The 14,820-nt window shown below is 41.3% G+C and overlaps 1 protein-coding gene across 13 annotated transcripts in view; it reads right to left on the reverse strand.

The window, feature by feature from the left end:
* AGRN (agrin) overlaps positions 1-14,820 on the reverse strand; it is a 537,034-nt gene that overhangs the window by 304,418 nt on the left and 217,796 nt on the right. For 10 of the 13 annotated variants that reach the window (XM_056542092.1, XM_056542091.1, XM_056542088.1 and 7 more), the window contains one exon: positions 7,831-7,878. In XM_056542092.1, coding sequence (XP_056398067.1) covers positions 7,831-7,878 — 48 coding nt within the window. Of the gene's footprint in view, positions 1-7,830; positions 7,879-14,459 lie in introns of all 13 variants that reach the window. The other 3 variants (XM_056542099.1, XM_056542098.1, XM_056542101.1) reach the window with 1 other exon arrangement.

The raw sequence follows: 14,820 nt of genomic DNA on the forward strand, positions 1-14,820 counted from the left end.
AAAGTTTTAAGAGGTAGTAGAGTGTCAAAAACATATCCACTGCAGTATCTGCAGTGTAAGATGGCGGGGGGAGCAGGCTTGGGGTCTGACTGATGGGACCCCCGCAATCTCCTGCCCAACACCCTGGCTCTCTGCATGAATGCAGTGCGAATGCTTTATCTCTGTCTCTTTAATAGAGATGCATGGGGGGGGCTGCTTCGTGCAGTGGTCAACACACCTCCAATCACGAGGAGAGCAAGGCGCTGTATGGGAGACCTGGGGGGTCCCAGTGGTTGGGACACGTATCCCATATCGGCAGGATAGGGCATAAGTTCATTGATACTTCATTGATACTATATAACTTATTTAAGTCTTGCATTATAAAAATGCACTTTATTATGTTTTTAGTCCACATTATACTCAATCCTCCTCCTAACAACACTATCACTTGGCATGACCCACTTGAATAAGGGGCGATGATGATTGTGAGAGAAGTTAAGAGGTTTTCCAAAGAAATGTTAACGTTTAGTACAGGGGTAGGCCACCTTCGGCACTGCTCATGTTGTGGACTCCATCTCTCATGATGATCTTACAGCCATAATGCTGCCAAAGCATCATAGAGGATGTAGTCCATAACATTTGCAGTGCTGAAGGTTGCCTACCCCTGGTTTAGCATGTGCCTCCCCCTTGCATTATAGGAATAAAAGACAGCATACTTACCATCTCCCCTGACACTGCAGCTGTCAGAGCTTCCTGACAGCCCTCCTGTGTTGTTTTTCCTTCTTTTGCTAACTTTCTGCTCCTCATTCAGCCGATCACAGAGCTAAATGAGGGAGAAGAAGATAACTGGAGGCTGCCAGAACAGGTGCAAGGTGCGGCCAGGAAAATACGACAGCTCCATGGCCGGGGGAGCAGGAGAGGTAAGTATAAGGTTTTTTATTGTTTCAATAGAGTGGAAGGCACATAAATGTTTAACACTTCCTTTGAAAATTCCTTTAAGGTTTCCTTCACATACTTACATTCCTTCCAGCGATCAGTGACAAACAAAAAAGTTTGTTAGTCGGCTGATCTTCAGGATTGTGAATGCTTAAAAATCATTGTTTAGTTCTAGTGCCTCCCCCAGTGTAAACAAAGGATGTGTTGACAAAGATGAAAGTAAATGGCCGCGTAAATGATCCAGGCGGCTCTTCACCATAAATTATTGGGCTATTTCCACAAGCACCAATTGAGTTGTACATCATTGATCAGCGCTCATATTAGCAGCCATCTACCCATCTAATACCGCCTTATCAAATATTGTACGGACGTATCAAATTTTGTATTGGCCGGAAGTAATGAATGCAGCATTTTTTAATGATTGCTTTGGTTTAAGTCCTCAGACAACTAGACTCATTTTGTTTTTTCTAAAAAAAAAAAAAAAAATCCAACAACGTGCTGAGAATTGTCCAATTTTTCCTTTAATAGTTACACTGTGCGAATGGTTTAAATGAGTCCTCTGTGTCTATACAGCAGCCTGCTCAGTTATTATTCATCCTATATTGATATAATTGAGCCATTTCATGAAGCTCTTTCCTATAAATGAGCCTTAGCCATTTGTCACTGGTAACACAATGAGGTTTTTGCTAGTATTTTGGAGCATTATGCCTTACTTTAAGATAAACCATACAATATGTCTCTCCTCAGGTTTTTAAAACGGTCAATGAGATCTGAAACAATAACAGTCCAGACTGCAAATTACACCCCCAACCCCCTCCAAAATAACAATAGAATCAAAATATTTCCCTGGAGAACATCCCAGCGCACAAGTGATATCGAGTCGGAGACAGTCACAAGGGAACGTCTACCAACAGGAGCGCTGAACATGGCCTATCATCACTCTGAAAATAGCACTACGGAGGGATAGAGCGCTGCTCTTCTGGGATCTAAGTTCATCATGTGGAATAGGTTCATCTCAAGGATAATTGGCAGAATCCATCAATCCCAGGTGAGCCAGGACCTCCTAGCTCACAGAGGAGTAGTCATTATTAAGTAATGTAAGAGTTGTGTAATAATAATATGAGAGTACTGTATTAAAAGTCTAAAAACCAAATTTCCTCAGTAGGGTCAATCTGCTAGTACAGGTAGGAACTAGGTCTATACAAAGAATTTAGATTAAGTGATGACAAATTGTGTAGATTTGCCTTTGTTTCTTGAGTTTTTGATATTGTTAGAAAATAAGTGGATAACCCAATCTTTTACTGTGATGTATTCCTCTTAAATAAAAACAGCTACAAGGCGACCTACCGGGTTCACTGGTGGCAACAAGACTAGTGATGGCTCACTCAAGACTTCCTCTTTGGTTGTACAAATCATTGAATGTAGGCCAATGGTTTATGATAGCTGTAGCCAGTAAAAGTTACATTTTAAAGGGGTTATCCAGCTTTACAAAATTGATGGCCTTTCCTATTAGATCGGAAAGGATCTGCTCCATGGTCTTTCCTATTAGATCAGCAAAGGTCTGTTCTGATGGCCTTTCCTATTAGATCCCCAAGGGTCTGTTCCAGTGGCTTTTTCTATTAGATCAGCAAGGGTTTGGTCCTATGGCCTTTGCTATGTTATCTGCAAGGGTCTGCTTTGATGGCCTTTTCTATTAGATTGGCAAGGGTCTGTTCCAATAGTCTTCCCTATAAGATCAGCAAGGGTCTGACTTCTGGCAGCCCCACCTATCAGCTGTTTAAAGGGGCCACAATACTTGTGCAATCGCTGCTGCCTCTTTAAGCTTTATCTCAACTCCAAGTGTGTTTGTTCTTGCACTCACCATAAAACTATATTAGTATCAATGGTACAAGGCATCGCAGCAATGTCCTGTTCATTTTACCAGAATAACACTGCAGTACCTTGCACCACTGCTAATAGTACAGCGATTGCAGGAATCAGCAGAGGTCAACATGAAAAAGGTTTTAGTGCTTGAGGGGGTGTCAGGAGTCAGGCTCATGCTGATCTAATATGGATAGCCTATCTTGAGGATGATAAGGCTGGATTACCCCTTAGCAGTCTTTAAAGGGGTACTCCACTGCCCCAGCATTCGGAACATTTAGTTCCGAAAGCTGGGTGTGGGCTGCGGGGTCGTGAAGTCATGACCACGCCCCTTCAATACAAGTCTATGGGAGGGAGCGTACGCCCCCCTCCCATAGACTTGCATTGAGGGGGTGGTGTGATGTCACAAGGGGGTGTGACTGTGATGTCCCAACCCCGCAGCCCGCACCTGGCTTTTGGAACTAAATGTTCTGAAATCATATTTGAGCTCTGACAGTGATTTTGTTATGGAATAGAATTATTTTGTATACATTTTATATATTTTAAAAATGATGCACTGAACTAGTCTACAGAAAATGTGCACTTTTAAGGCTTCTGAAGGACTATGATGCTTTATAGCAAGTGTTAGCTCATCCTTACTACAGTCTCTTGTAAAGCCCTGATCAATAGCCTTTAAAAGAATTTATCTAAGTGTATTCACAATTCATAAGCCATACTACAATGTCTAAGATTTCAACAATATATCCTTTTAGGGAACTACTACTTATACATTAGGTAATATAATACTCAAAGTGGCTTCAAAATATATCATATCGTACAAATGACATCCAAAGACTTGTCCTTGGGATAGGTCAAGTTCACACAAGTCAACAGTAAACCCAGAAATAATGGGAAATCCACAAGACAAATCTAAGACAAATCAGAGTTTAATGTGGATCTGCTGCTCTGCATTATACAGATTTGACAACAGGTCTGTAGTAAAAGCCTTAAAGGAGAACTCCACAATATAAAAATTGTCCCCCATACTGCCGGCAGTAAAAAAATAAAGATGTACATACCTTCCTCCGCTCCCACAGGGCCTCCGGTAACCGGCTACGGTCTCCGCCGCCATCCTCTTCCTGGTGGTCATACTGCGCTCAGCCAATCATCAGCCGCAGTGAAGTCCCGACTCGGCCGGTGATAGGCTGAGCGGCAGTGTGAGAACGCTTCAGGACACAAAATTCTTCACTACACCGGCACCTGCTGCCGGGGCCGAAATCACTAGCCGGGACTTCATTGCGGCCGGTGATTGGCTGAGTGCAGTATGACTCGCCGACCACCAGCAACCATTAAGAGGATCGCGAAGGAGACCGGAGCCGGTTACCAGAGGCCCCGGGGGAGCGGAGGAAGGTATGTACATCTTTATTTTTCTAGTGCCCGCAGTATGGGGGACAATTTTTATATTCTGGAGATCTTCTTTAACAAAACATTGAATGTGGATGTTATGGTGGATTTTGACAACTCTATTGAAAAAAAAAATTGGGAAAATCTGCAAGAAGTCTAGGGACAATATGGGTCAAAAATTGTCAGGTTGTGGGTTTAAAAATGTACACTATAGGTCAATTTTTATGCAGAAAATGTCTGCAGTATGTTGAACAAATTTGTAAGGGTGCATTCACACCACATTTAGCTAGTATGGTCACCAGATCCAGTGGGGAAATGTAAAAACCAGTCGCTACCGAATCCCCACTGGACCCCACACTTATCTCATTCATTTGAATGAGCTGAGCAGAGTCAGATAGTGGACTCCGGTCGGCTCATTTTTGCACCATATCTAGGTTTGTTGCTGGACTGAAAACCATGGCATACAACGGCTTTCGGTCCAGCTACAAAACTGAATACGGTGCAAAAATGAGCCGACCAAAGTTACTGACTCCGGTCGGCTCGTTCAAATGAATGAGATGTGTAATAGGTCCGGCGGGGATATGGTAGCGCCAGGTTTTGACATTACCCTGCTGGATCCAGTGACCATATGAAGAAAACGTGGTGTGGATGCACCCTTAAAGTGGTTTCTTGGGATCCAAAAAGGTATTACCCTTTCTTGCTTCCTGGTGCTGCACTTCTGGGTCCATGCCTAAGTGTGCTTTTCCAAGCTTGAAGGTGAAGCCATGCCTGTAAGTGGTGACCAATAGAGATGTCGCGAATTGTTCGCCGGCGAACAGTTCCCTACGAACTTAGCATGTTCGCGTTCGCATCGCCGGGCAAACATATGTGAAGTTCGATTCGGCCCCTATACTTTAACATTGCTGTAAACTTTGACCCTGTGAGTCAGAGTCAGCAGACACATTAAAGCCAATCAGCAGCAGTCCCTCCCTTCCAGACCCTCCTACCTCCTGCACGGACGCCATTTTACCCTCATTCGGCATGCTGCAGGCTTAGAAAGAGGAGGGAAAGAGAAGCTGCTCCTGCTGTAATAGGGAAAGCAATAGCTAGGTTGCTGCTAGGTGGTGTATTCAGGGTCCACTTTACTCCTAAAGCACTAGTCTAACATCTGCTTTAAGGACAGCACAAAAAAGCCCTTTTTAGGGCTCAAATATAAGTCTGTGTGTCTTGCAACAGCTGGAGGCACCCTGGTTGGGAGGGAACCGCTGGTTAAAAGGGGTACTCCAGTTTAAAACTTAAGTTCCTTCAAGCAACTAACTACAGTATTAAAAGGGCTATAAGTTCAGTCCATGTGTCTTGCAACTGCTGGAGGCACCCTGGTTGGGGACCTCTGCTTAAAAGGGGAACTCCTCTGGCAAACTTTTTTGCTCATTGTCCCACTAGTGCAAATCACATTTGGTGTGACAGTTGTTCAAATAAAAAAAAAAATAATAATACCTTTTTTTGGCTGTGAAATAAAACCAGTGCTGCCTAAAGGGGGGCTCTAACTATGTGCTGCCTAATATGGGGGAATCTATGTGCTGCCTAAAGGGGGGGGATCTAAATATGTGCTGCCTAAAGGGGGCTCTATGTGCTGCCTAATATGGGGGAATCTATGTGCTGTCTAAAGGGGATCTAACTATGTGCTGCCTAAAGGGAGGCTCTAACTATGTGCTGCCTAATATGGGGGAATCTATGTGCTGCCTAAAGGGGGGCTCTATGTGCTTCCTAAAGGGGGGCTCTAACTATGTGCTGCCTAACATGGGGGAATATATGTGCTGCCTAAAGGGGGGATCTAACTATGTTATGCCTAAAGGGGGGATCTAACTATGTGCTGCCTAATATGGGGGAATCTATGTGCTACCTAAAGGGGGGATCTAACTATGTGATGCCTAAAGGGGGGATCTAACTATGTGCTGCCTAATATGGGGGAATCTATGTGCTACCTAAAGGGGGGATCTAACTATGTGATGCCTAAAGGGGGCTCTATGTGCTGCCTAAAGGGGGCTAAAGCACGTTATTCCAAGGAATTTAGGAATAATAGGTGATTTATGCCCTTTATGGATTAAAACCAGACTCTGCATCAACGATGTAATTTTCTATGGGAGTTTTGCCATGGATCCCCCTCCGGCACGCCACAGTCCAGGTATTAGTTCCCTTGAAACAACTTTTAAATCACTATTGTGGCCAGAAAGAGTCCCTGTGGGTTTTAAAATTCGCCTGCCCATTGAAGTCAATGGCGGTTCGCCCGGTTTGCGAACATTTGCGGAAGTTCACGTTCGCCGTTCGCGAACCGAAAATTTTATGTTCGCGACATCACTAGTGACCAATGGTTGCCACAACATCATGCAAACATTGGTCACTACATGGAACCAAAAATGGAGTACTGGGGTAAGGACAGGTAAAACCTCTTTAAATCCTGGGCTGACCCATTTTAAGGTTAAATTACTTGACTGCTACTGCATCCCACTGTACACTGACCAGCACATCGTACCCCAAAAGAGATTTTTTTATTGTCAAAATTGAAGATGAAAAAGAAAGTCTGGTTTGTACAGGGATGAAGAGAAGGGTAATTTTAATGTGATTGCTTTTTGCCTTGTTTTCTGGGCCTTTAATAAGTAATGTTATCACTACAGGGAATAATTGATTTTAATTTAATTTTAAAAAGAAGAGTAAAAAGAAATGGATCTTTAAATCAATAGGGCCGTCTTATTTCATTAATTTAATTCATTGCCCAAATCTATGTTCAGTCTTAAATACAATTACATAGCAGCTCTCAATCATCCAACCATATGTTGCCACCAGCCCACAAACCTTTTATTGGTATTGCATTAGCATACAGGATTTAATTAGCAAATGCCTTCACTCCATCATCATATGAAGCCACATGTGCTGGCATTTTGGAAAATGGCGCACATATGTAACCAGACAGATTTCTGTGCAAACTGCATAAACTACTGCAGAAAATAACTGTATCTATATTGGATCAGAATGGCCAGAAAGATCCTCAGGTTCTGAAATAATAATGGGACCCCAATACAAGGTTCATTAGAAGACCACTGCATTTGCCACTATGATTTCTATTTTGTATGGTTAAATGGCAATTGTCCCCAATGATGACATGACCCTAATGTGCAAAATCAATGTAGACATGCTCCTAGCTGAAGATTAGAATCTCAGAATCATTTCCTCTGGTGGTCCCAAGGGTCCCCAGTCTGACATATATATATAATATATGGTTAGTTGACATAAACAAATCTATCATGCATCTTCAGCAAATCTCAGAACTGTGCTAGATATTCTAGCATCCATTTTATCCCACTCTTGTAATGTGTTTTTTTTGTTTTTTAAGATGCATAATTTCCACAAATGGACACTCTCTGAGCCCTATTGAATGATTCCACCGCTCGCCAATTCTCATTCAATTCCCTTTGCAATATCCTTTGAGAAACATACTATTTATATACCTAGTAACATAGTTTGTAATGCTTAAAAGGACATAAAAAAGGCCATCAAGTTCAGTCTATTATCTCCCACCATTGATCCGAGATAAAAGAAAAATACTCAAACAATACAAAGATGGTTCTTTTCAGCAATACGGTAGTATGACCAATTCAGGCCTACCCATTAGTAAGAAATAAGTGTGGTACTCACCATCCTGTAATGTGGGTTGAGGGTTCTGAAAATGGCTGCCTGGTTTATCTGAAACATGAAAAAAATATAGATTTGATATATTAATTGTACATAATACAACACAAAAATAGTCTGATAAATGAATGAAATGTATTCAGACTATGTGAAAAATGCATGCAATCTCAGTCAACATGGCCCATTTAGTAACATATAGTAACATAGTAACATAGTTCATAAGGTTAAAAAAAAGACCAGAGTCCATCAAGTTCAACCTATAACCCTAATAAGTCCCTATTGAGTTGATTTGTAAGACAGAACAGCAGTGTGACGTCATCAGGAGCTGACCGGGCACGTGTCCGTTGTCTTATTGCTGGGAATGCACCCACAAGTAGACACTAGGCCTCGAGTGAAACAAAATCTTGCTACAACTGGGTATTGTATTTCTTATGGATATGTATTTCTTATGGTTCACACATCTAATGGTGGCTAATAGGCAACTGGCATGAACACAGGCTATGTCTACCAACTGTGAAGTCAAGCAGTCCTCTGATATATAGGTAGTAACAGGAATAACCAAATCAAAAACAACCCTACGAAACACAGAAAATTGAACTAATATTCTGCAAGAGTGAAAATATGTGTTCTTTTGTGTGTTTAGAGCTTCACAGCAGGAGATTATTTAACACAAATTCTATTCTAAGCCCTGGTCGTACTTTTCTGAAGTCCAACTGGCCGACCGGTAGGGGTGATGCGGCAGAACACAATAATATCTCAATGTGTGAAATCTAAATTGGAGGGCAGTCACACCAGCAAACCGACCCTATACAATAGAGCTGATTACAAGAAAAAAAATTCTAATACCATACTGTGTATCAGCACTTTAAATATCACCGTCTGAGTCATGTTACCACAAGGCGCCGCTGATCGTTGAACCAAGACAAGCAGTGCGGTTAGTAAAAACAAAAAAATAAATAAAAAAAAATTCTGTGTTTAACAAAGCAAGAAGATATTTGCCGGCTCTGCTATTCCATATTTCATTATTACCTTTGAGAATGCTAAGTGAGGTGTGCTCTACCTACTGTGCAAAAAAATGGAAATCGAAGGATGGACTGCTGGTTTAATCAGTCTCACTTTGACTTAACCTATGTAAAGCAGTGGAATAAGGGGAATAAAATAACACGCGCACATTTGCATATTGCAAATATTCTGCAATTGTTATTGGCTGTAAAGAGATACGGAGAGCGGAGCGAGTGGGGTGGGGGTACCCCAGGCATTGTACCAATGCACAGTCACTCTTATATTATGATCAAGTGATTATTGAAGGCAGGAGGAAAATAAATATTTCTGCCAGATATTAATCAGCTATTTAGGAATTTATTTGCCAGCCAGGAGGGGAGATAAAGCTGATATCATTTTAATTGTGTTCCCTTTTCAAGCTGCAAACAGGGATTCACTTTTCTATAGTTGAATTCTGAACTAAATCCTTCATTTCACAAGCAACTCTCAAAGGAACACAATGTATCCCGGCGTCTCCGTTGTGAGTCTATAGAAAATAGAGCTACAATTTCCATTATGTGATGCTTATATTTGGTTGGGAATTTCATATACAGAAATGAGAGGTAATGACAGATACATTATTAATGCACTTATTTCCCAGCAGCATGACGAAAGGCTGTTCTACAGTACTTAATACTATTTTGTCTTGTGACATGTCAGCCTAATACAGCTCTTGGAAGTCCCTGGTTGGAGAGGGATATGCTTGTAACTGTGGATTATACAGCAAATAAGATGATTGGTCACAAATAAAACATTGATGGGTTTTCGCTGAGCTCCTGGTCAAAGTACACGTAAGCGCCTCGCCTCGGGAGATGAGAACATAGCACCACAATGAAGATGAACTGAAAATGTAGACAGATCTGTCAAGAGTTCAGTTCAACATTTTCTTTCCCCAGTATATTTATGTTGTAGATAGACCTTAACAGTTATCCCCTATCCATACTGATTGGGGTTACGAGGGGTACAGGACACATAAAGGGGTTATGCCAAGATAACTAACTAGCTGATCAGAGGGGGTCAGACCACAGAGACCCCCAACAATCATTAGACTGCAGGTCAATTGCCCCTCAGGTGAATGGAGCATTCACTATTGACCACCATTCTATTCACTGTCTAACTTCAGAACACTGCCAAGTTCAGCAAGTGTCATTTTTCGGAAGCCCCATATAGAATAAAGAGTGGTGGTCAAGCTTTTGCTTCTGCTCCATTCTTTCGGGGACAACTGACCTTCATTTTCGTTATTGGTTAGGGTAACAGCAGTAGGACCCTCAACGATTGGCTAGTTATTTCTTATCCTAGGCATAAATGATAATAATCCCTTTAAATGCAGTATTCAGAATTTGGTGGACATTGTTAGACTTTTATGTTTACACCACAACTAATCTTAATCAGGACCAAGCCCACCGCCTATTTGCCACTACAGCTGGGTTCACACTGCCTTCAGTTAATGTAGACACCATGAAAAACTCCCAACATACACTATATATTAAGTGGAGGCCTTGGCGGATGCCTAACAATATCATTCATTTCCCATAGACTAAAATTAGATCTATTTAAAGGATCCAGTATTGCCTTTGATACCTCAATAAAAGCTATGGAAAAGTTCATGAGGCATCCATCAAATGATTCTTGTTTGGTCCCTTATGCCCTTTCTTCCCTTGCCCTAAGAGTAGCATGACCCTGGCTGTTTTTTTTCAACATTATATACATTGGAGTGATGGAGAGAAGAAGAGTCTTGCTTAGATTCTCACAATTTAATGAGAACTAGGATGTGGCCAGCATGAGCCTATGCCCTCTTTCCCAATAGGGCTCATTGCAGATCATGTCTTTATGATGTAACCTCTCACTCATGTAACCCCAGTCATATAGTATGGCACTGCTTTACCAGCTATCTTGGGACCCTCTGAGTGGATTACTACAAGTAATAACATTAGCAATATGCACAGGCCCCTTCACATATGTGCATTGCCCAGTGGTGATGGAGGGAAACTGATTGTAAAACTGATCCCATTCATATTAATGGGACAGTTTCCATTCTTTCTGCATCTCAAGTTGGATGCCAGACAGTGGAACATGCCGCATGGGCACCAGACAGGGGAGCACATCTTACTCTGTTCCCCTGTCTGGCATATAAAACTAATGAACACCAGATCCTAAACAACTGATGCCGATTGATGCACTTTTGTCATCAGTTGCAGAGCATTTTGGCTGGGTTCACTGACCTGGACGAGGTATGTAAACCCCACCTTGTATCTCAAGAAGCTGTCTAAATTGGAGAAAGAATTGTCATCTACCCTTTTAGGAAAATACTAATGGTGGCTATATACGTAATAGTTACATAGTTCATAAGGTGGACAATAGACCAGAGTAGATTAAGTTAAACCAATAACTCTACTGTGTTGATCCAGAGGAAGGCAAAAAACAAAACAACATATGATGTCGATGCCAATTGCCCCATACCAAGGTGCAAAAAATCCTTCCTGACCCCAAATGTTGCAATTAGAATAAGTTCCTACATATTAGATCGCAGTAGGTCAATGGCTGACAAATAATGGTTGAAGACAGCTGAATGGACCATAGTCTGATGAACGATGGTTTGGCAGACACAGCCATACACATTTGAGCCCATACTCGCCACTACAATAGCTCAAACAAGGCATACATGATTAATGTCACCGGGCAAAGGACAAAACAACCTTTCTGGGAACATTCTGAGAATATTCTGTCCTGAAAGGTTTGTGAACTAAAGATCTTTCTATCAGCTGAACATTTCTAACACGTCCAGCTTCTTTCCAGATGATGACAACAAGTCATTAGTCAACTAAATCAATTGTTACATTTCACCTAATAAATGACTGTTTTGGTCCAAATCATCAACTTTAATCCAATATGTATGGGTATAGGTGTCCATGGTGACAACAGAAGGGTCTTCGACTCAGGATTCTATTAGCCAGAGTGTAAAGAAGCTATATAGAACATCTATTACTCTGGTGGACCCAGTACAGCCATACACTACAACAGTGGTCTCCAAACTGTTGACCTCTAGATGTTGCATAACTACAACTTCCAGCGTGCCCAGACAGCCTTGGCTGTCAGGACACGCTGGGAGTTGTAGTTTTGCAACAACTGGAGGTCACAGTTTGGAGACCTAGGCACTGCAAGAACAGTCCATTGATTTTAGTGCCCACTGTGTAATGCTTCATTTCCCCAGCAGTGGCGCTGCTGGGAAATCGAGCACCTGCTGTCAGACTCCACCACAGTTTACAGCTAATTCCTGGGGGGGGGGGTTAACTGGTTTAACTATGGAAAGTATAGAAAGCCTGGACCATAAACAATGTCATATGTCACGACAGCAGTAACAGGCATGTATTGTCTTTTGTAATATACTGGGACAATTGTTATACTCCATATAGAACTACCCTTTATTAGAGCACACAAGGGTAGATGCACTGCATCCATTAGGTATTTTGAATAATGTCATGAGACATTGAAATTTACTATGCAATGATATATTAAACACATCAATAATGCACATCTCATTTACTTTGCTGGCTTATACTTCAAATGGACTCTTGATAAAGGTTGTATGCCACAAACATCTTCGTTTAAGACACCCTAATAGCTTTTGGAAACAAAGAAAGGTCCCAGCCAGAGCTTACTGCCACATTCAGCTCTGCTTACAGATATCAAATGAACATTTGCTTTGTGTCTCTCGTGAAGATAACAGCTGATCTCGGGATATCCCAAAAATGCAACCATCCAGAGTCAGTCTGATGATGGAGGAGCCTAACTAATAGAGGGGGGTTGTCCAAATAAGACAACCATAGTAGGGAATAACCTACACGAAAACCAACAAGATAGAGAACCCAAGTTGGAGAGTAATGATGGCACATTGTGGAAAGGTCTGTAAGTGTATTAAATAATTAAATTCATGAATTAGAGGTATAGCCTAGAATTCTTCCGCCTGGGAATTCTTCCTACTACTCTACCCAGGACAAGGGACCTGTCAAACCAATCCCATACCAGCTACCCCCCTCAATTTGCCTAATCCTAATTCTAAGTTTTGCATATAGCTTGGATGAAACAAGAGACAGAGGGGATATGATAGAGAATTTTAAATACATAAAGGGAATCAACACGGTAAAGAAGGAGAGGAGATTTAAAAGAAGAAAAAAGAAAAACTACCACAAGAGGACATAGTTTTAAATTAGAGGGGCAAAGGTTTATGCAGTAATATCAGGAAGTATTACTTTTCTGAGAGAGTAGTGGATGCATGGAATAGTCTTCCTGCAGAAGTGGTCGCTGCAAATACAGTGAAGCAGTTTAAACATGCATGGGATAAGCATACGGCTATCCTTCATATAAGATAGGGCCAGGGACTATTGATAGGATTCAGATTATTTGGCAGACTAGATGGGTCAAAGGATTCTTATCTGCCGACACATTCTATGTTTCTATCTCTGTTCCTGAATTTTTCAGGGGCTGCAACTGTGCGTCAGTTTTCAATCCTCACAACATACTGTTTTTACAACATAGTATTTACTATGCTTAGGTATAATAAAAATATATAGTCACTGGAGATCACTTCTAAACATCAAGTGGGAAAATGCCTATGCTTAGGATTTAATGGTATTTCTATCTGGATGTCAGATCTCTTGGCTCCAATCCGGCAATACAAAATCTGCCCAGTAGAGGTCCTTTATCTCTATAAGTAAAGAGATCCTACTGCATTGTTCATGATATTGAGCCAGGGACCCATAGTATTAGGTTTGACAGAGTAAAACAAGGTTGTGTACATTTTTGTGTGTTCTTTTTATGTGTGTGGAGTCAACCGCTCGAATTCTATGAGATATCAGTTAGCTATTACTTTTATGGTACTTTATGTATGCATCTCATACAAATAACTCTGCTATTATAAATGAATGAAAATATTTAAGTTGAGCCCTTTCCCATACATTCTTTAAGGGGAGAATTTAGTGTGCACCATCAAAGTGGATAGTAAACAATACTTTATCTAAGACCGTAAAGGTATATAAATAAGTCCCTAGGATCTCCAACAAATGAATCAATATATATATATATTTTTTTTTAATTATAAAACATTAATAAAATGTTTTCCTCAAAAGGAGATGCCATAAAATATATATGCACCATGAATTTGGTTATCCCTGACTTACAAAGCTATACAATCTAGTGCAGTAATAAGCCACATTGTGAAGATTCATTCACACAAGATGTGATTCCTGAAAGGCTACATTAGCAGAGAGCAAGCTAACAAGTATTCAATTAATGGAATGCCTTTAAGATCTCGTGGTACACCGGGTGAAAGAAACTAGGTCAGTAAACCGAGGGTAGAAGCACCTCCCATAAAAAGCTAAAAAAAAAAAAAAATCACAATGGGTTTAATGTGTGGGATTTTTAAGTCTCAGCACACACACAACCCATGAACACTTTCCAAGAGAAGCAGGCAATGAATGAAGAATGATTTATCTGACCCTGGAGCATTGGTCACATTCACTCCCCCATAAACCTCTATTGCACGATGCTTATACGCTCAGAATGGATGATGGCTTTTTGGCACTGGCCACACCTACAGTTATTGAGGAAGAGAAGAACTGCAAATCCGAGCGTCGAAGTAGCAAGTAGGATGAGACAAATGTTACATGGGATCATAAAGTAGCGGACCACCAGAGAGACTTTATGTTGGTAGATCCGGTCCCGCTCAGAAGCTGGTGCAGGGTAGTGGCAGCCAGTCATGGCAAAGTCTCTTTGGGGGTCTTTCTATGGTCTCCACAAAGCTTTCTCCCAATCCAGTTTTACATCCTCATTCTTCAAGTCCTATATGCTTCAAATATATAATGCATTTACTGTGTAACTAAAAAACAACAACCCCAAGTGGTCATTTTCCAGTTAGGACACCATGGTAGACTCAAGCTGTTGTCAGCAAGAGTAAGG

The sequence above is a fragment of the Hyla sarda genome, chromosome 10, assembly GCF_029499605.1.
Source record: "Hyla sarda isolate aHylSar1 chromosome 10, aHylSar1.hap1, whole genome shotgun sequence".
Taxonomy (NCBI): domain Eukaryota; kingdom Metazoa; phylum Chordata; class Amphibia; order Anura; family Hylidae; genus Hyla; species Hyla sarda.